General features: G+C 40.2%; 1 protein-coding gene across 4 annotated transcripts in view; it reads left to right on the top strand.

The window, feature by feature from the left end:
* The window catches only part of ANO4 (anoctamin 4), a 439,919-nt gene that overhangs the window by 283,319 nt on the left and 135,012 nt on the right, over positions 1–21,588 (top strand). For all 4 annotated transcript variants that reach the window (XM_055118276.1, XM_055118277.1, XM_055118278.1 and 1 more), the window contains 2 exons: positions 15,094–15,194; positions 19,496–19,540. In XM_055118276.1, coding sequence (XP_054974251.1) covers positions 15,094–15,194; positions 19,496–19,540 — 146 coding nt within the window. The remainder of the gene's footprint in view (positions 1–15,093; positions 15,195–19,495; positions 19,541–21,588) is intronic.

Below are 21,588 nucleotides of genomic sequence, written 5' to 3' on the forward strand. Positions count from 1 at the left end.
TCTGTTTTCATCCATGTTGCTGAAAGTTGCATGAAGATGGTTCTTAAAGGAGGATGGTGACAATGGGAATGGAGAGAGAAGTACAGATTTAGAGGAAATGGAAAGGGGAGGATCAATAAAGACATGGTGATTGAGTGAATGTGGGGTTGGAACAAGTCACAGATGACTCCTGGTCTTGAGTTTCTGGGTGAATGGTCTTTCCATATCTCAAATATGGTGGAGGTTTTGAGGAAAAGAGCAGTATTTTCAGAGAAGGGGGTTTTACTTGACCACATTTAGTTTAGTGTGTCAGTGAGACAATTGAAGGCAAATGTCTTATAGGTTGTTGGCTAGACTGATCTGGAAATTGAAAGAGGGGTCTGATCCAAAGATGTGGATCTGGCAGATACCAGACAATAGGAGCATCTAAAGCAACTGCAAAGGAACACAATCATCTAGAGAGAATTCATGTGGATGATAGCAGAGCCTGGATGGAGTCCTGGGGGAATCCCATTCAACACGTGGATGTTGGCATTGCAATTTGTGTTAATTAAACCACATCCAAGTGTGACTAGCCAGTGGTACTTGTGGGTGTCAGTGTAGTAAATATTGGCTTGGAAAAAGTGAATGGTCATGTTACACCAACCTCCCATCACTGATGATAATGTCAGCATCAGTGGCTGAACATTGCAGCCTTTCAGGAACATAAAGTATTTCAGAGATTTGACTCTAGCAGGGCACATTCAGCGTGTGTGAGTATGTGTGTGTGTGTGGAATGAGTGTGTCTTTGTGTGTATGTGCATCTGTGTATAGGAATTGTGGAGAGATCATTTCAAATGAATCAGCCGAGGGGTTTTTTGAACTACACTTACAAATACTTGTAATCCTCCTTTATTTCTGAGGGGAATAAAGAAGAGTAAACACACACAAAAAAGTCTTCAGAGTTATATGACCTTGTTTTTTGCAGAGAAACCAAAGCTCAGACAAATGCACATCATTTGTCCAGTGACACAGCTGGTCAGATGGCAACCCCACTGCGAGGGAAGCTGAAATTGTCTCGTGATTACATGGAGCCCTTTAGCTCCCTGAAAATGTACATTTCTTCACAGGTCTCAGTGATAAGATCTCAGGTCCACAAAGAAAATCCAGCACCAGCTATAAGTTAGCAGAATGCCCGCCGCTCTTTTAGTCACTATAAAAAGGAGGGAGAAATTTCTTTTTATTGAACCACCTACGTACAGCGTTGTCAGTATCAGAAGAGTCCTGCAAAATGTGTATCGCTTTCCATACTTTACAGAAGAGGAAGCCAAAGTTCACGTGTTGATGTGTCCAGAGACACAGCCGTGGTGTGTAGCAGAACAAGGCTTAGTCTTTTTTCTTACTAGTATATCCCTGCACCTGGATTTCCAGTATGTAACTAACCATTTCTCTCCAAAGACGGAACCAACAGTGGAATTGAAACCATGAAAATATTTATGTATTCACCTTAGCCTCAGCTGTACCAACTGCCTCGGTGAGAATTCGGTCTTCCCTCTTTCCTCGCTGACTGATTTTAGTCAAGGCCCCTGACTGATCTCTCTGCTTTTGTTCCTCTTATTCTATCAGTGAGATGATTAATGGTGCTTCCTCAGAGGGCTGGAGTGAAAAACAGGTGATCGAATACATGGGAAAGCCTCGTAATCCCATCAAGCATGTTTGTAACATTATGGACGTCATCTCAACTATTCCACGTCTGTTTGTGTCCTAGGCTCACCTAGGTTCCCAACTAGAAATGAATCTCTCCTTTTGGCCTGAGAATTTAGGAACTTGCTTTGTTTTTCTAATAGCATTCTGTGAGAAGATGCGACTGGGGAGGTGTCTAAGGGGATATAAACACAGTGCAAGCAGCTGCCCTTACTTCATAAATTTCATGCTCAATAATTTAAAAATGCCCAACATAGTTATGTCTCAGACCTTTGCCCATGACTCTTCTCACTGGCATAGTCTCTCCCTGGGCAATGGAACTGCCTGCTTCTGAGGACTCCCCAGGCTCTGCGTGGCCAGAGGGTCTGTTCTCACCCTTCCCTGCCCCCTTTCTAGCTCTCTGTCCTTCTCCGAGCTTAACAGCCTCACAGTTGAGGTCATTGTCTAAGAGGGTTTGCTCCCAGTAGAACTTGAGGGATTCACTCTGGTTTGTTCCACTGTCCTTCCCTCTCCACACCTCATAGGCACAGTGGGGTCCTCAGCAGAGTTTTGTTGGTACCCTGAAGGGCTGAGGGTGTGGATTCTAAATCATGATACTCACAATGAGGTGTGTGATCATCTGAAAACACCACCAGAATTTCTATTTCCTTTTCTATTGAGCCATTTTGGAGCCAAATAGATGGACAGTTTCATTGCAGATGAAGATGAAGAAGCTGAGGGAAGAGAGGAAGAGCCAGAATCCAAATCAAAGGTCCAGTGAAGAGAAAACTCAAGATTGGATAATGTTATACACACACACACATGTGTGAGTATACACATTCCCTGGAAACTGGAGTATACATATATGCATATATATACTCCATTATATATATGTATACACACAGACACACATATATACACACACACATATATGTGTGTATGCATATATATTCATTGGTTATTCCAGTCTGGAGCAATAGCACAGTGGGTAGGGCATTTGCCTTGCATGTGGCCGACCTGGGCTCGATTCCTCCATCCCTCTCAGAGAGCCTGGCAAGTTACCATGAATATCCCGTCTACACAGCAGAGCCTGGCAAGCTACTCGTGGCGTATTCAATATGCCAAAAACAGTAACAGCAAGCCTCACAATGGAGACGTTACTGGTGCCCGCTCGAGCAAATCGATGAACAATGGGACGACAGTGACCTTAAATGAGAGCTGTAGGTTGCAGAACTGAGTTTGTGTTCTCTCCCTGTGGTGAGTGAAGAAAGAGAGGGACAGAAAAGTAGTACCAGGTAAGTTACTTGCCCTGCACACAGTTGGCCCTGGTTTGATCCCTAGCACTGCATATGATCCTCAAGCATGACTAGGAGTGATCCCTGAGCACAGAATCAAGTCTAATTTCTGAATACCATCAAATATGCCTCAACCTCTTCCTGCCCTCCGAGAGAGAGAGAGAGAGAGAGAGAGAGAGAGAGAGAGAGAGAGAGAGAGAGAGAGGAGAGAGAGAGGTGCTTAGTGAATCTTGTCAGGAGACAGTAGGATAGAACCTGGCCGAGTGTTATTCCCACCGCACAGCAGCACCCACTTCTCAGGTACCATCAAGTCCCTCCTAGAGACTAGGAAGTGTCATCTAAGTCCCGAAGGCCCCCTTCAGTTTACTGGGGCGTTGTTAAAGTTTCAACTCATTAAAGACATTTTTTCCTTCAAGATTAGAAAATAAAAGATTGGAGATGATTTTTACTAGCATATTTTGTCCCGAAATGGTATTGGGCATTTTATAAATTTTTAATTAAGACACCATGATTTACAAAGTTGCTCATAGTAGAATTGTTTCAGGCTTACAATGTTGCACGTCAACCAGTGATCTCATGACCAGCGATCCCAAGGTTCCTGCCATCCCCCACCCTGCCCCTTCGGCAGGTATATAGCAAGTTTATTTAATCTTGCTTGCTCCAACAAAACTTTAAAAAATGGCAAATGGAGTCTACAGCCATGAAACCCATCTCATCTGTTCTCAGAAGCTGTGCACAGTTGGGCCTGGTTAATACTTGGATACGAGAAGTGGCAAATAAAACCACAAAAGTCAATTGTAGTGATTAATTGCTGTATGATTTTAACCTAGGTAAATAAAGAAATTCAAAGTTTTGACATTCATCAACCACTTGCAGGGCTCCAGGACTCCCTGAGGACTATTGTCAAAATCACTTCTATTTCATTTGCATTTCCTGTTCATCTGTCTCCTGCCTTTATTTATTGATTTTTATTTGGGGACCATACCTGGTGGTTCTCAGTGGTCTTTCTTGGCTTGTGCCTTGCGGTCTTTCTTGGTAGTGTTTGGGGTGTCATTTGTAGTGTTGGAGCTTGAAACATGCAAGGCAATTGCCTTAAACCCTATGCAATCTCCCAATTCACACAGTGGAAGCCCCTGTCCAGTTTTTGTCTTAGTGAGAACATTTAGAGACTTATGAGTGAGAGAAAAGCAAACTCCTTCCATCTGAGCATTCTGGGGCTGCTAAGCTAACACGTCTTGTTCCTATTCTGTCACTCTGGTAGCCCAAATTCCCATACCAGTTGGGGAAAAGGAAAACATTTTCCCATTTATTGCTCAGTGAACTTTACCTTAAGATTGCTTATGAAATATGAATTTTCCCCATTCATATTCATCAAGTGCCATTGATGAATCATGCACCTTCTCCTCAACATTTAAATAGCACTTGTAGGGCTGGAGAGATAGCACAGCGGGTAGGGCGTTTGCCTTGCACGCGGCCCACCTGGGTTCGGTTCCCAGCATCCCATATGGTCCCCTGAGCACGGCCAGGGGTAATTCCATCCTGAGTGCAGAGCTAGGAGTAACCCCTGTGCATCGCCAGGTGTGACCCAAAAAGAAAAAAAAAAATAAAGAGCACTTGTAGTGAACCAGTAACTCAGTACTTCACATTAATCAAGCTTTTTAATCCTCAGAAGAAATCTGAACTAAGTGCTGTTAGTTCCCATTTCACAGGTGAGAGAGTTGAGGCTTATAATCTTGCTAATCCTCATCAACTCCTAGGTAGCGGATCTAGCACTTGACCTGTTAACTGCAAAACTATGATTTTGACCCACTACCACCACACAGTGTGGTTTTTCTGTGGCCTTTCAATGAATAAAACTGGCGGTATGCTTTTGCATTCACTGCTTTCTTGTTTTGTAATTCTACTCAAATCCCACGTGCACTTATTTTATTGCCATGGCTGAATATTAGTTTCTCGGGGCAGGAACAGTCATCTCTTGTTATTGTGTAGCCCAGAGCACATTGGAGCTTGTTGCCTCATTATACACAAATGACCCTTTCCCTGCACAAGGGTAGGTTAATGCATTTGTAATGAATATTTGATAAATGATTAACCAAATCTTCTTAAATTGCTTTTCTTTCTTCTGCTATTTTTTTAAAGAATGCCACCATCCTCTTTCAGATACCTAAGTTTCCCAAACTATTCGACCTGCTGCTTTTATTTCTGAAAGAAAGAAAGGAATTACTCAGCATGCCCCTGGGAAATCTAGCTGCTTTAAGTGAACAAACAGAAAACACCCCCCAATTATACCTGGGGCTACTACAACCTTCATGGATCACACCTGCACCCCACTCTCCCAGGGAGGGGGAAAGAATTCAGGTCCAGTCAGTAAAAATGGACCTGAATAAGTTGATGAAGAATTTCCCAGAAGGAGGTTTCTTGGGCAAATATGATTTTGAGTATATTTCCTTTAGGAAAAGACACAGAGACCCGTGCACAACTCTCCATGTGCCACCCCATACAAAATCATGATGTCACTCAGACACTTGTCAGAGTTACAAAGCGAGACTCAGAATTGCAATTCTCAAAATTTGGGAGGAAAGGAAATAATGAGAATCTGGAAATTATATCTGTCTGTGTGTGTGTGTTTTGTGTGTTTGTGTATTTGTGTGTGTGGGGGGGGGGCGGGGGGATAGAGTAGTGGGAGGCCATACTGCACATCCTTCTCAGGAGCGTGAGGAGTGTTTGTGGTCCAAGAATCCTCAAAAGAAGTGTGAAGAGTCACACAGTGGAACTGGGGATCTGAAAGGGGAGCAGAGCCTGGAGATTCTTCTGACGTTTTTCCCCACTGACTTTGAGAGCTTATCGGGAGATGGGTGGGCTCCATCAGAAGTTGCTGGTGGCTGCCAGTGGTAGAGCAGAGAGAGCTTGGGAGAGAGACTTTGCCCATTACCCCTGTGCCCTTCTCTAGCTCTGCTCCAATTCTTCAGGTGAGCAAGTTGAAATTTGCAAATTCTCAGCTTCGTTTCAGAGAGCAAGTTGAGCACTGGGCGAAGGGGAGTTACCAGAGCAGGAGGAGGGGAAAGGGTACTCAGCTGAATGAGACTGAACCTGGGGATCATTGGGGGGGCTGTGTATCTGCAGGAAATATTGTCTGAGCTGTGCCTGGCTTATCTGACTCCACTTTTTCTGGGAACATGTTCTAGGAACACAGGGAGCACCTGACTCAGTCATTCTAGGAGCACATTCCTCTCTTGGCTTCTATCCCATCTCTTTGTTTACTGCCGCCTTTCCTTCTTTTTTTTTTTTGTAGTCTTATTTCCCTCCCACCTCCTAGTTTATTTAAACCTTGTGGTTTTCAAAGTTGTTCATGATGATTTGTTACAGGTATTCATATTTTTTTTGGTTTTTTGGGTCTCACCCGGTGATGCACAGGGGTCACTCCTGGCTCTTCACTCAGGAATTACCCCTAGCGGTGCTCAGGGGACCATATGGGATGCTGGGATTAGAACCTGGGTCGGCCGCGTGCAAGGCAAATGCCCTACCCGCTGTGCTATCACTCCAGCCCCTAGGTATTCATATTCTAATACCTATTCCCCCACCATTACACCTTCCCTCCACCATTGTTTCCATTTTTCCAGCCATCCCTCAAGCCTATAACAGGCCCATCATCATCATCATCATCATCATCATCATCATCATCATCATCATCATCATCATCATCATCCCGTTGATTGTCGATTTTCTTGAGTGGGCTCAGTAACATCTCCATTTTTCCTAGCCCTGAGATTTTAGAAGCCTCTCTTTACTCATCCTTCCCAACGGTGCCGCATTAGACTTTCAGGATCAGGGGAATGAGACCCATCATTGTTACTGATTTTGGCATATGAATCTGCCACGGGAAGTTTGCCAGGCTCTCCCATGTGGGCAGGAAATTCTCGGTAGCTTGCCAGGTTCTCTGAGAGGGAGAATTAGGCTATAAGATGCTTCTGGGAGCTTGGTTTTATATCTCTGGATGTTGGCCATTGATGGGATTACACGTGCCAGGGGCAGTTTCTGGGTGTGACAGCCTAGCTACTGGAAAATGGGGGATCTGGACAGAAGAGGCCTAGTCCCAATCCAAGCAGGCTTGTTGGAGATCTCGGCCCCGGGACCCACACACCTGGGTTCCTCTGCCGGTTCCTTCATGTGTGAGGCTCATCTGAAAGTGTGGAGAGGGGCCTTGAGCATAGTTGTGGTTAGGTTCCAGAGTTCTGCTTGGGGCGGGGGGGGGGGAACGCAACCCACCCCCTCTGAGGGCCCCACTGAAGACAGCCAGGCAGCGGGGCAAGAGACTCTGAGACTGCATAGCTCTCTTCCTGAAGCTTGTTTTTGTAGTCTCTGGATGTTGACCATTGATGGGATTACACTGCGCCGGGGCAGTTTCTGGGTGTGAATGCCTAGCTGCTAGAAAATGGGGGATCTGTGCAGAATAGGCCCAGTCTTGATCAGAGACTATGATATCCTATGTCATTAAAAATGATATCCCTATGATATTAAAAAAAAAAGATGTTCTTGGGGCTGGAGAGGTAGTATAGCAGGTAGGGCACTTGTCTTGCACACAGCAAACCCAAATTCAGTCCCCAGCATCCCACATAATTCCCCAAGCACCACCAAGAGTATTTCTTGAGTGCAGAGCCAGGAGTAAGTAACCCCAGAGCATCGCCAGGAGTGACCCCAAAACTAAAATCAAAAAGATGTTCTTAAATAAACTGATTCTTGGGTAGGTACAGGTTTTTTCATACAAAATAATTTTGATTTTTGAAGACAAAGTTTCCATTTATCTCAAGAGTGTGTTTCTGTTGTGGTTTTATTTTCTTTCCATCTGTCATAACCTGGTCCAGTTCCTAGTGAATTGCCCAAATTGTTATAAGGAAAATGGATTCATTTATTTTGCTTGTTTTTTGTTGGTTTGTTTGCTTTTGGTCCAAATGGGCCCACAGTAATTTATTTTATATTGCTTGTTAAATATAACAATTCTGTATCACTGTATCACTGTCAACCCATTGCTCATTGATTTGCTCAAGAGGGCACCAGTAACATCTCCATTGTGAGACTTATCTTTGTTATATTGTTAAATATAATTATTATATTTTTATATTTAACAAAAATAATTATATTTGTTATATTGTCAAATATAACAAATATAATTGCTTGTTAAATAGCTAACAAAATAATCAAGAAGTAATTTCCATAGAAAAATATTTGCAAAAATTGTTGTATCTCTCCATGGGGACATTAAGTCCTTGTCTGAGATTTTACTAAGCTGCTGTTGCAAGTTAAGCCTTTTGTGTTTATGTTGTTAATGTTGTTTGGCTTCTGTGTTACATCCCATTTAATCTGGTATACTACTACTGGGATATGTCACTGTTGTAGAGTTTGCACATGCTGTGTGGCCGTGCACTTAGAACATCCAAAATATTTAAGTGAGCAGTAAACTGGACAGTTAAATATTTAACTGAGCCTACATGGCTGCTGTGTCTTCTGGAAGTACAGACAGTGGGGGAGGTTGCCCACTTTGACTGCAAGAAGGCCTGGCCTGGTGTTTTCGGCCACAAAGACCAGTGTACCTGGAGTTTTCAGCAGACTAGGTCCCCTGTGGTGCTCGGTCCCAAGGTAGTGGGGTCCATCCAGAGGCATGACGGTGGCTCTGGGTTGTGGGAGCAGCTACAGGGACTTTGTTCACGGGCATTGGCCTGCCAGGAATGGGTGCCTGAGAAATTTTTGCATTGATCTCCTTTGAGCTTTTTTTATGAGTCTCTGAAACAGGGCACCCTGCCTCCTCTCTGATGGTTCTTTGTCCTTCTCCTATAACACGCGCTTTGTTCCATTTCAAACCCCTATGTATTAGTTTGGTGTAAGGCATGATCTTTCCATTCATACTCTTTCCTGGGCGACCTAATTAAATGATTCGCTATTAAACTATATCCCTGCAGTTCTCAAGTGAACACATCCCACCCTTCTGCAAACTGCATGCATCTGATCCATTTGTCTGCTTCAAACATCTTTGTAATATTTACTAGGTACCTCAAGAAACACGTATTCCAAAGTAAACAACCATCATTTCTCTGACTGTTCTGTAAATTAATGTGTTCCTGCCATCCATCCAATTTTCTATACAAAGCAACCTGTATTATTATTCGAGAAACTGGATTTTTTTTCTCAATTCTCCCATTTGATCCATCCTAGATGCTTTTTATATTTACCCTCAAATACATCTTAAGTCTGTCCATTTTGTTCCTTCTCATCACATACACCTGCTGGTTTCAACCACCATTTTGTTTCAACTTGACCTAGTGGAATAACTTTTCTATCGAATTTTCCAGTCTGTGCTCCTTGATGGAGGTTCTGAGACCTCCAAACTGCATTTTTTAAAACTCCCACCGCTTTGTGCCTTTATGAGACAATTCCCACTGACCTTAGAGCTATAAAATACTAACCCCTTTCTCATTGTTCACGGGGTTATGGTCTGTCCCCATACCTCCCTTCACTTTTGCCTCAGGAAACTCTCTTTACTTCACACCATACAATGTGCAATAACTTCAGCTTTTCCGTTTCTGTGAACAACCTCAGGGCCTTCCTCTTTGTTGATCCTTATGCCTGGAATATTTTTCACTTTGATTCTTCTCAGACTTACACTTTCTCAGATCTTTCAGATCTTGGGCTAAATATCATGCCTTCAGAACTCAACCAGCTAGTGTAAAGTTGGGATCCCTAGTAATTTTTCATACAGCTACATACTTTTCTTTCCTGCCACTATTTAGAGCTTTAAATCTTATGTTTTCCTATTACTTTATGTCCTTTATATCCTACTCTAGACTAAATCCTTCCTACTGTCTCTCTTTGACATCTAACAGAATATCTCATATGTACAAGTCTCTTAATGAATGTCTACTGAAGGACTGTCCTTCTCCTTTTACACTTGCTTTGTTATTTCCAAACCCTTATATATTAGTTTGAATGAATATATCAATGAATGACCTTAGAATATCCATAAAAGACCCCAAGGACCATGGAGTAGCAGTGTTTGCCTTAACTTCTATGGTTTCTTCTGGTTTAGACTTGTTGACACAGTGGAAAAATCTTCCAAGATATTGGTTCGTTATTTATTGTCACTTTCCCAGGTTGTAACAAGTGCTGTGATCTTCTCACCATCACCAATATGGCATGGCCTTCTTGGAGACCATAGCAGCTACCATTGTTTTAGGTGTCCTCTGAGCATATAATCTGTGTGACACCATTCAATACAACTCAATAGATTGATATTCCTATAATGTTCTTTAATAAGCTAAAAACACACAAAAACAGCTTTCCTGAGATCCTGGTAAGCGGTAGACATAGGGAAGAGGATACCTAACTTAATGTTCAGTGCATTCCTAATTTAACTCTAGTGTAGCTTCTCATGTAACTTACTGAAGCTCCCTTACCTAATCTCTTTCCTAGTGTTATCTCATCAAATCTTATGGATTTAAATACTCTGGTCACATATAATTCTGGTCACATTTACTTTGTATCTGTAGCAAATAGAATTGTATCTATTTGTATCTCAGTTTATTCCCCTGACCCTTAGCTCATCCATATAACTTTCTACAAGACATTTTTCTCATACGCACCTTGAACTTAACTCTTTGAAAACTGAGTTCATGGAAGGTATCATGTGGAATGAAGTAAGCCAGAAGACGAGAGACAAATGCGGATGACCTCACTTATTATCTGTGGCATATGGAATACTGGATAAGAAAATGTTTTGAAGTAAATTGGGATTGCCTAAATCACCCTTGATCCCAGTGTTTAGAGAGGAGAGGGACAGAGAAGGAAAGAAATCAGTAGGGGCGGAAGGGGGAGCAATGAAGAGAATGGGAAATATTTGGTAAACAGGCTTCAGAGCTTCAGCTATACTTGTGATATGGGTTTGTATAATCATATATCCAAAACACAGACTAAGCAACACTGAAAAAATGAGATCTAAGCTGCAGCCACTGAAACTTTGTAAAGTGCCTGTCAAGGTGACAGGCGGGGATAGGGTGAGGGCTGGGATCGGGGTGGGGGCGGAATATGGGAACACTGGTGAAGGCGAATTGACACTGGTGGTGGGATTGATGTTGAAATATTATATGCCGAAAACTCAACTATCAATAACCTTGTAAATCATAGTTCTTCAATAATAAAATAAAATAATAAAGCGTACTCAAAACAATAACAACTACAAAAACCCTGAGTTCGTGTTCTGCCTCCATGTCCCACTTCAAAATCTTTTTCTCCTTTTATAGGTTCTTCTTGGCAAATTGTGTCGGGGATCATGAGAGGTACATCCATATACACATATTTGAGAAACGGATGCTTGGACCAGATACTTTCTATTTAATTCTTCTCATACCCACTGTCTTATCTCATATCTCACCATCCCTTACAAAATTGTGGCATATTGTTGTAAGGATATGGTTTATGAAGCGTCTAGGATCCACCTCAAAGAAGGGTCCTATCTGACCTTGTTTGATGAAATAAGAAATATTTTCTGTGAATCTTATTTATTTCTACTTTGGGTTGGTGTCATGCTACCACCAATTTTCTTATTAATCTTCTCAGGTTATTTTCCCTAGCTCCTTTAAATGAGCATTTTTCTTACTCCCAAGGTTTGAATAAGGGATTTTTATTGCAGTGCATTAGTGAAACAGCTAAATCATTTTCATTTCTCTTTATATTGGCAGTTGCTCACTTGGATTTATATAGAAATGAATACTTAATAACAAGGAAAACACTATTTAGAAACAGCAGCATACTCAGCAGTGGACAAAAAATTGGTATGTGGGATATATAATTAGCAGTTATGTTTTAGTGTTTCTGGGACTAAGTTCAGTTCTTCCTTGGAATATACGAAATGAACCCCAAACTCTCATAGACAACACACAATGTATGTGCACACACACCCAGCCATGAATAAACATTCATAATTCATAGATAATCCTTGCTCTAGAGAATCCAGTTAACTTTCTTCTTAAGGTTGTCAAAGTAACTTTTAATAGTCCTAAATAATCTTAGTTCATTAGTAGCATAATTTGTCCTTTGTTTTTGTCACTTTGCTTCCTAACATCTGAAATTCTTTTCATATTAGTTTGTGTAAACTGATAAACAATTCAGAGCTTGTGCATATTAGATGCAATATAGGAAGCCAAGAGTTCATTTAAATCCCATTTAAATCTCATGGTGTTATCGATACAAATAACAAAGGAACCAGGCTCTGGGGTTGTGGCTTCTGTTCAACTGGGGGGAAATTCCTTTTGACTGTGAGAAGGTTTCTCGTCTTATTCTCTCTCTTATTAGGTAAATGGCAGGAGAGAACCCTCTCACAAGGCTTGTGTGGGAATAAAATTTGTGAAAGTGCTTCCAGAACCAGAGGGCACTAAAGAGATAGTGTGGTGACAGTTTTGAATTATTTTAATTGAAATAGTAAACTATTATTTTTACTATGCTGAATGATTCAAATCAATGGTGCTTTTTGCAGAAATGATAGGATTTTAGTTGCCTCAGTAACAACAAATCCCACAATGGAGACGAGACATTACTGGTGCCCGCTCGAGCAAATTGATGAACAATGGGATGACAGTGCTACAGTGCTACAGTATGTGTTCACAAAATGAACTGGTGAACTGGGCTCCTTCTACATAACAAAATAAGCCATTTAAAAGGAGCCCCTGTGGAATATACTAATGTGTTCTCCTTGATGTTTTCATATGTTCATGGGGATCTATATTAGTTCTCTTCCACTCTATGATTTTGTGTAAACAGAGCGACTCTCTAAGATTATACTCTGCTCTAAATTAAGGTCTGCTTGAGTCCATGAATGCCTCAGGTTCTGTGAATCAGGTGACTTCTGTATTGACTTCTTGTACAGTGTTGCTCTTTATCTCACAGGAAGGAGGGAGAAGAAACTACAGGAGTGTATGATCTTGTAGTAAATTTGCAGAATTGAAAGGATCATCTCATATAAAGGCATTAATATCACTACAGGCATGAATGATTTAGGATGGACATGCATGCATGCAAGTATGTGTGTGTGTGTGTGTGTGTGTGTGTGTGTGTTTGTGTGTGTATCTACATCTCACTTGTAGGAACGTACTATATTGGCTCCCAGAGTCACTTCCAGCTTTATGGTATTCTTACCTTATGTCACCTGATCAGGGCTTTCCTTACCCATTCCACTAACCACATTCTCAAAATAGGCAGAGAGTAGTTATGTGCTCGGTCTGTGTCAGGGACTGTGAAGGGCCCATGAGATTCAACCATGAGTCTCAGAAACAGTCATCATCCTCCAAGTGCTAACAAATGGAGGTAGTCCTGTCCAAAATCACAATATAAAAGCTCATTTCAGTTTGAACTGGACTTTTTTCAGATTAATATCAAAACTTGTCCCCTGCCATTGCATGTTTGTGACCTCGTGCATGGGGCATTTGCCATCACCAAATCACCAACAATGTTGTAAATGATACCAGATTGAATTCTGTCATATCATGAGGAGTCCTTATGAATCAAATATAATAATTATAAGCTTGGCAAGAAGACCCTGAATTAATATGTGAGAAATGAATTGTATGGCACATCATCTGCAATTTAAAACCAATTCTCCAGAGTACAAATTTATTCCAGTTTGTGCATAAAGTTGATCTATTTTTGTCAGCATGTAAAAATGGCAGATTGTTTATAAATATGATCATAAGGAGAGTTTAGTCATAAATGCCCAACATATCTGTCAACAGTACTAAGCTGTAAAAATTTAAATGGCATACCATCTAGAAACACCCTTGAGAAAGATCTAGAGAAGCAATTAGCTATTTTGCTGACAAACTAATTTGTCTCACTGATTTATCCCTCCCTCCTGTCCTTCCTTCCTTCCTTCCTTCCTTCCTTCCTTCCTTCCTTCCTTCCTTCCTTCCTTCCTTCCTTCCTTCCTTCCTTCCTTCCTTCCTTCCTTCCTCCCTCCCTTCCTCCCTTCCTTCCTTCTTTATTTTGGGTCTACACGTAGTAGTGCTAAGGACTTATTCCTGACTATATGTTCAGGGATTACTGCAGAAGGTACTCAGGAAACCATATGCAGTGATAGGAATGAACCAGGGTCACCTGCATTCAAAGCAATCACCTTAATCTTTGTGCTACATTTCCGATATCTTTTGACCACCCTCTGAGAAATGATTTTCATAGAAAAATCTCCTCATTGGAGTTATCCCTTTGAAATAGGCACCAACCCAAACCTGTTGAAGTGTGAAGTCCTGATTTTATCTCCTCGATTCTGTGTTCATTAAAAAAACACCCCAAGGGCCAAAAGGTTTGAGACTGAAGAACACTGTTCTTGGAAAGGGTTTTAGCAGACGCAGGCCTAGACCTAATCTCCTTAGACGCCTCCACGCCACCCTCCTTTTCCAACCTTTGCTTGGACTGGGATGACTGAGAGCATCTCCCATGCAGTTTGTTCTCCATGCAGCAGGCAGAGTGAGTTTCGAAAACTATATGATAACAACTTCCCAGGGTGGTCAAATCTGACTAGTGTATCGTGGCAAGCTGCCTCCTGCTCATCTTCTCAGCCATTTTCTGTTTATTCTTCATGAGAAATGCACTTCAGCTCTCTCGTCTCCTTTTCGTCTTTTGAATGTAGGGCATATCAAGCTGTTTCCCAGCTCAGGGCCTTGATCCCCTGAACTGTCATCCAACTCTTTCTCCTTGTTGGTTCCTTTCTGTTTGGGTTCTCATGCCCTTCTCCAGAGTCTTGCTCTGACCTGTTGTCCAAAGAACTGTGTTTCCCCTCAACTCTTCCTCCTTGTATTCTCTTCAAAATACCCCTCACACCCATCTGATTTTATCCTTACTTTAAACTTGATTTTCCCTCTCTTTTGCAAAATATATTTTTGCAATTTAATGTGAGTGGCATGCACATTGTATGTTCGAGGCTGGCTTCCCCGTGGTAGATACACAGTGGTCGAAAGATTTTGTTGAATGGATATATGCAGACTTATGAGTTTCATTTATAGCTGAAGAACACCCCAACTCTTGAACGCCGTGCCAATCTATGCATTCTGTGTTCCAGCTCATTTAAACTTTTGAAGACTTGGATATACTTTTCAATTTAGTCTCTTTTTTTCTGTTCCAGTCCTCTGTAATAAATAGTGACATTATCTTTGTGAAGTTGCATGCCCCATGGGAAGTGCTTGGAAGATACGCAGAACAAATGAATGTAAGAATGCCTTTCAGGTAGGTATAAATGGATTTCTATCCCTCCTACCTCTTTGCTGCCTCACTGTAAATCAAATGTACTCTTCTCTTAGAGACAGTAAAGCTAAAATTCTGCCTTAAAAGCTGTTAGGGGAGAAACTCTTTCAAATGTTTACGAAGTGCAATATATCTCCATGGCCAACAATGATCTCGTGAATTTTTTGTGAAAATTTCTACTTAATTCAATCTTTACCAGGTAAACATTTCAAGTGTCACTGAGAAAAAAATTTCCAAGTGCGTTTTTATCATCTCTCAAGTAGTGAAGGAGGGGGATGTTCTTAGTTCTTACAGATTAGTTCCTTTATAAAAGCATTTAAATATGCTTCTATTGAAACAAGCCCAAGAAATTTCATTAAAATATGGTATAGCTGTATAACAACTATTATTATAAAGGTTTAATTCAGGCACTAAATGCTATATAAACTCAATCACTGGTAGTTGTTTTCATGAGAATAGAAAATGCTTTGTGTGGATTGTTTAGCTATATAAAAGGCTTAATTTGCCTTCATCTCAGTTCCAAAGAGAATAAATAATTACTAAATACTTTTAGTTCCTGACCTGCCACTAAGATCAAGTCAGATAACAGGAATGGGACAAACTGATGTCAGCTCTAAAATAAATGTATTAATGACCCATGGTGAGCTGCTGAAACAAAAAATAAGTCAGATGCATTCATACAGACTGAGAAGAATTATAGGAACATTTAGAAAAGGACAATTTCTGTTCATAGGCCAATAATCCATCTCCCTGGTGACTCTTTTCTTTGTCTAGTGGTCCAGATATTCTAATACTAAGTTAAAATAGAAGCTGAGATTTCTAGTATCTGTTTTCCTCAAAGTAAATTTCCCTAAGAAACTGAGATTAAACATAGTTCTAGTTTTGATTTTTATATTTAAAATGCTGCAAAGGGAATCTAAGTCCCCAAGAATTGATATAGACATGGGTAAAGATATATAGATATGATTCAATAAGAGCTAGAAAAAATATAAATTTAGTTTCTATTGAAGATTGCATATGATTATTACGGTAAAGACCAGCTACTTATCAACCTGTAACTAATATAGATTAATAATACATCATTAATAAGTACCAACATAAAATATGACTAGGTAGAATCACATATCAAACCAGCATTTTCTACCCAACAAATCTAAAGGTCTGACTTTGCGGGTAGGGTGTGAGGTGCAGGTTGTAATAAAATTTAATGAAGTTGATGCTATTTCTCAAACAGAAAGACCACAAAACATTCTCCCAGATCAAACTTTTTGAGTAAAGAACCCAAATTGTGGACAATTGAGCAATGTGAATATATAGCAAATTCCCTTCCCATGGGGAAATATCTCCTACCTGAAAGGCGTCGCCTCATCCTAGGAGATACCTTGACATGCTGCCAGCTAGCAGAATAACACTTCCTGTAGGCAGCATTCATACTTTTCTGATTTGTCAGTAAGAGAATATGATCCAGGCCATACCTTAAAAACCATAATTATGAGCAACTTTTTCAATGTAGGAATTTCTGCAGGATAACAATTACAGGAGGAAAATACTGTTAATTTGTGGACATGAATCAACTTCATCAATATTGATATGAAGCTACCTAAGCATATCACTTGATATAACCTGTTTTTCTTTTTCTTTCTTTCTTCTTTTTTTATTAAAATAATATGACACTATAGCAATGTGTTTCAAGTGTATATTATTAAAAACCAACAAATCTGTACTTAGTCCCTGAGGTTTACCATTAAAGTACAATTTTGTCCTTCACCATAAAATTGACTTTGTTTTTCTGGTTAATCCATTCTTCTTCCTCTTTTAGTAAACCACTAGTTTGGTCTTGTAGTTTGAAAGTTTTCCTTTTATTTAGTTCATTCACTTGTTTGACCTCTTTCCTTTTCACCAATGAGTGAAACATACAGTGTCTGACTTCTCCATATGACCTATTTCACTAAGCATGATACCTCTGGGTCCATACATATTCTTGCAAATGGCATGATTCCATCTTTAAAATAACAGAATAACATTCCATGGTATAAATACACGTCCATATTGTCTTTAGTCAGTCATGTGTTGGTAGGTACCAATGTTGCTGTGAGAATAATATTACAATCAACACGGGGTGAATATTACTTTCCAAATAAGTGTTTTTGTACTTATTGTACAAATGCTAAAAAGTAGCATAACTGGATTAGAGGGAATTTGTACTTTTTAGTTTTGAGGAATCTTCATACTGCTTTCCATAGTGGCCACATTAATTTTTGATGTGCCCCCAAACTCTGTCCCATTGTCTTCTGCAAATTTTCAGAAAAATTAACTGTAGCCAAAGGAGATATATTCATTTTATTTTCCCCCAATAATTATAAAGACTACCTTTAGTTTTTTCTTAGTATATCTTAATGTCATAAAAATGTCATTTACTCCTTAGTTAATTTATATATTGAATAAAATCCTATCTAAAACACCACAGTTAAAACTTTATAAAATCTTATAGACAAATTGATACTAATGTTTCTATAGAAAGAATAAACACTCTTGAAAATATTAGGAAAACATTAGAAAATAAAAGTGAGGCATGAAGAAGAATTAACCCTGCCCCAAATTTAAAGATATGATAAAACTTTGGAATTAAACAGTGTAAAGCTGATGCAAATATACTTGTTTCTCTAAGTTTTCAACAGCGTAGACTTGTTGCATACATAGAAAGACTAACTAGTGGAATAAAATAAAAAAGACCCAGATATATGCATTTCTGAAGGAAGCATTCTCTCTGTATTATTGCAACAAAATGTACAAGTAGCAATTTAGCTGAGTTTAAATGCCCTAAAGAATTATGTATATTTATCACTTTCTGTACACGACATTTGTGATTCCTAGGTTGAATCTCCTCATCTTTTTATTCCTACAGTGAGGAGAAAATAGGTTTCTTATGGGAAATATCCAACAAATCTTCCCATTAACTACCTATATGTTAATGGATATGTTTGTTTACTTAATATTTTGAACTATTTTTAGATTTATAGCAATTGAATAGATAGAATAAATTATTCCCCTATTTCATCTCACTCTACTCAGTTTTCTTAATATGGAGCCTTTGTGTGATTTAATTTGTTAAAATTGACGGGGATGATATGTTATTATAATCCAACTGTACAGTATTCTTAGTGGTGTACATCCTGACCTTTGAGAACTGTTTGATGTCATGGATCCACCACTGACAACTACTCAGAATAGTTCTACTGCCCTGAAAATTCCTGTGCTCCCTCCTATTTGTCCCTTTTTTCCCCCAATTTGAAATCTTGACAACTGTGGACTATTGTATTGTTATTATAATTTCACCTAATTAATCATAGGTGAGTTTTTTTTTGTTTTGTTTTCAAGATAGGCAAAGTTAGTCCTCAGATATACACTTTTTCTTTTTCCAAAGTGAAATAGTTCATATGTGATTCACAATGCATATAAGTTTCACCAGTTTCATTATAACTCCTCATAAAAACACTTTGGCCACTAGTTCAATGCCAAATGTAGATAAGGGGTTTGTATTTTAATGAAGCATCCAACAAGATGAGCTCTCTGATCACATAGCAAAAATTAGCATTTTAAATATTTTTTAAGTGCAGATGTAAGGACATAGAGTGGAACATTACTAAATCAGATTTTTCAAATTTTTTTCCTACGATTCTTTGATTTATTTCTTTAACTCACCTCAAAGCCAAGCCTTTGGTTAGGCAGCATGCTTGGGCGTGGCTATTTACAGCAATATGCTGATACCGATTAGATGTATCCTTCCCATCCTAGATATGAAAAATATGTATTTTTTATGTCCCTTCTGCCTCCATCAAATGAGAGAAGTACCCTGTGAAGTGCTAGATAAATATCAGTTAATAGAACCGTGCACCCGTTAAATGTTATATGTTGCCCTCGGGCTGACAATTCATCTCTGCATCTCTGAGAAAAAGCTGAGCTCAGCCAAATTTATATAAATATCAATTGCTCCAAATCATCTCCCTGCAAAGGTTCTGTAGGCGAGGAGCAGCCATAACAAATTATGGTAATGAGGAAAGGAAGACATATCAATATAGGAAATGTTTCATAAGATTTCATGGCTCAAAAAAATGCATGACCTGTGTTCCCACTACATTTCTCACTGTTAATCTCTTTTTAGTTTTTTCTTCTTCACCTCTTACAGGCTTCTATCTTCAATCTCCTTTCCTTCCTTGCTAGTTCAAACTGTAACTGACGATGGGTTTTCTTCTCGACTGGCTTCATTTTTGCTGTTCTTCCAGGAGAAAAATCTATTACCTGCCCCGCCGATACAAGTTCATGAGCAGGTTAGTAGCACGCTCTGCCATGATGGTGTTCGTTTGCGCTGTTGGCCTCTGTGCCGCAGTAGTGACAAATAATATAAGCTGGGGGCAGGGGGGCTTTGTCACGTGGTAAAATGACTGCATGCTGTCACTGTCACTGTCATCCCGTTGCTCATCGATTTGGTCGAGCGGGCACCAGTAACGTCTCTCATTGAGAGACTTATTATTACTGTTTTTGGCATATCCAATATCCAATACGCACGGGTAGCTTGCCAGGCTCTGCCTCGTGGGCTCGATATTCTCGGTAGCTTGCCAGCCTCTTCGAGAGGGGCAGAGAAATTGAACTCAGGTCTGCCCCCTGCACATTCCAAAAATTGTTGATTTTAGCTTACCCTGAAAACAAATGGCCAAGAATGAAACACCCTTATCAGAGTCTTCCCATGGTTTCTCTGTACTTAGGACAGTGCAGTTTATCTGAAAGTATGTTGGGCTATTTTTTCAGTTCTCTTAGACAGACATCATTAAGAATCTCAGCTATCTAGAGCATCTTTGACTGGATGCCATTTAATTTTCTGCACAAATCCCTTCCTCCTCTGTCTATAATGTAAAATCCTGAGGCGCAGCCAGTTACCCTCCACTGACAACTTTGTGGGATCCTCCTGGGTTAATAATATGATGCAGTAAAGTGTGTAGATGTATTTCCTAATTCAGGACTGAGCCTTTGGGAAGAAAAGAAGGAATGGAGGGAGGGAGGGAGGGAGGGAGGGAGGGAGGGAGGGAGGGAGGGAGGGAGGGAGGGAGGGAGGGAGGGAGGGGAGAAGGAAGGAAGGGAGGGAAGAAGAAGGAAGGAAGGAAGGAAGGAAGGAAGGAAGGAAGGAAGGAAGGAAGGAAGGAAGGAAGGAAGGAAGGAAGGAAGGAAGGAAGGAAGGAAGGAAGGAAGGAAGGAAGGAAGGAAGGAAGGAAGGAAGGAAGGAAGGAAGGAAGGAAGGAAGGAAGGAAGGAAGGAAGGAGATTGCCTTGACTATGCAGCTTATGCAAAGCTTCCTTTACCTTGTGTTTTGAGAAGTCAGGAAGAAGAGAGACCAACAGTGATGCCCTTGACTATGCTTTGGCTTTGATCACTGGCAACTTGATTTTAATTTAGTATTGCCTTATGTGACCATTCACTCTGAGCTGAACTTATAATTAAATTTGGAAGCAGGTGTACTTCTCTGAAACCTCTATATCTTGTCCAGCTCTGTAAAGATTTAGGTTTCAGGGTTACTCTGTTTATGTGGTAAGCATAATCCACCTTAGTGAATTCCATCATATTCATTACACTCCATAAAATACGATGTGACAACTGGCATCCCCAGGGGCTAAGATATTGTGGTTTTCCCAGTGGTTTTCTCTGCAGCACAGCGATTCCCAATTCTTTCATTAGGCAGTAACCATGACATTGGGGCTCAACACAATTTAGATTAGTGCTTTTTATGTAATAAGGTTCTATATAAGCTGCTGCAAAAGTTTAGCCTAGAGCACTAGAGCACAATAGATCTCAGACTTCAGCCAGCCTTAAAAGCAGCAATGGGGGCAATTTAACTTACACATTACTGGGCACTTCCCATCCCCAGATTCTGTCTTACTTGGTTTGCAGCAAGGAAGGCCAGAGAATTTTCCTGCTCACTGTGTTGCCTGGTGAGGCTCATGCACACAGAAAACCACTGCTCGAGATGATGACTACATTTCTACCTTTAAATGAAGTATTTGACATATTCTAGACAAAGTGCATTAAAACCCATGGAAAATAAAATCTGAAGGAAACTTGGCAAAGTCAACAAAAAGATCTCCCCATTTGTGGAAATATTGTTGATACTTATTGTTTCAGATGATTAAATGAAACTTTCCCAGATGTTTGCAAAACCTGGGAATGTGGAGCTGCTGTTTGTTCATCCAGACTTGTAAGGCAGACTTCATTCAGTAACATCAGTAAGACGGGGGAAACGCATGTCTGTTTGGATCACTAAACCAGTGCTTAAGTTTTGGCACTGGATGACTGCGTGTGATCCTTACATCTAAGATATCCACATGTG

The sequence above is a fragment of the Sorex araneus genome, chromosome 10, assembly GCF_027595985.1.
Source record: "Sorex araneus isolate mSorAra2 chromosome 10, mSorAra2.pri, whole genome shotgun sequence".
Lineage (NCBI taxonomy): Eukaryota > Metazoa > Chordata > Mammalia > Eulipotyphla > Soricidae > Sorex > Sorex araneus.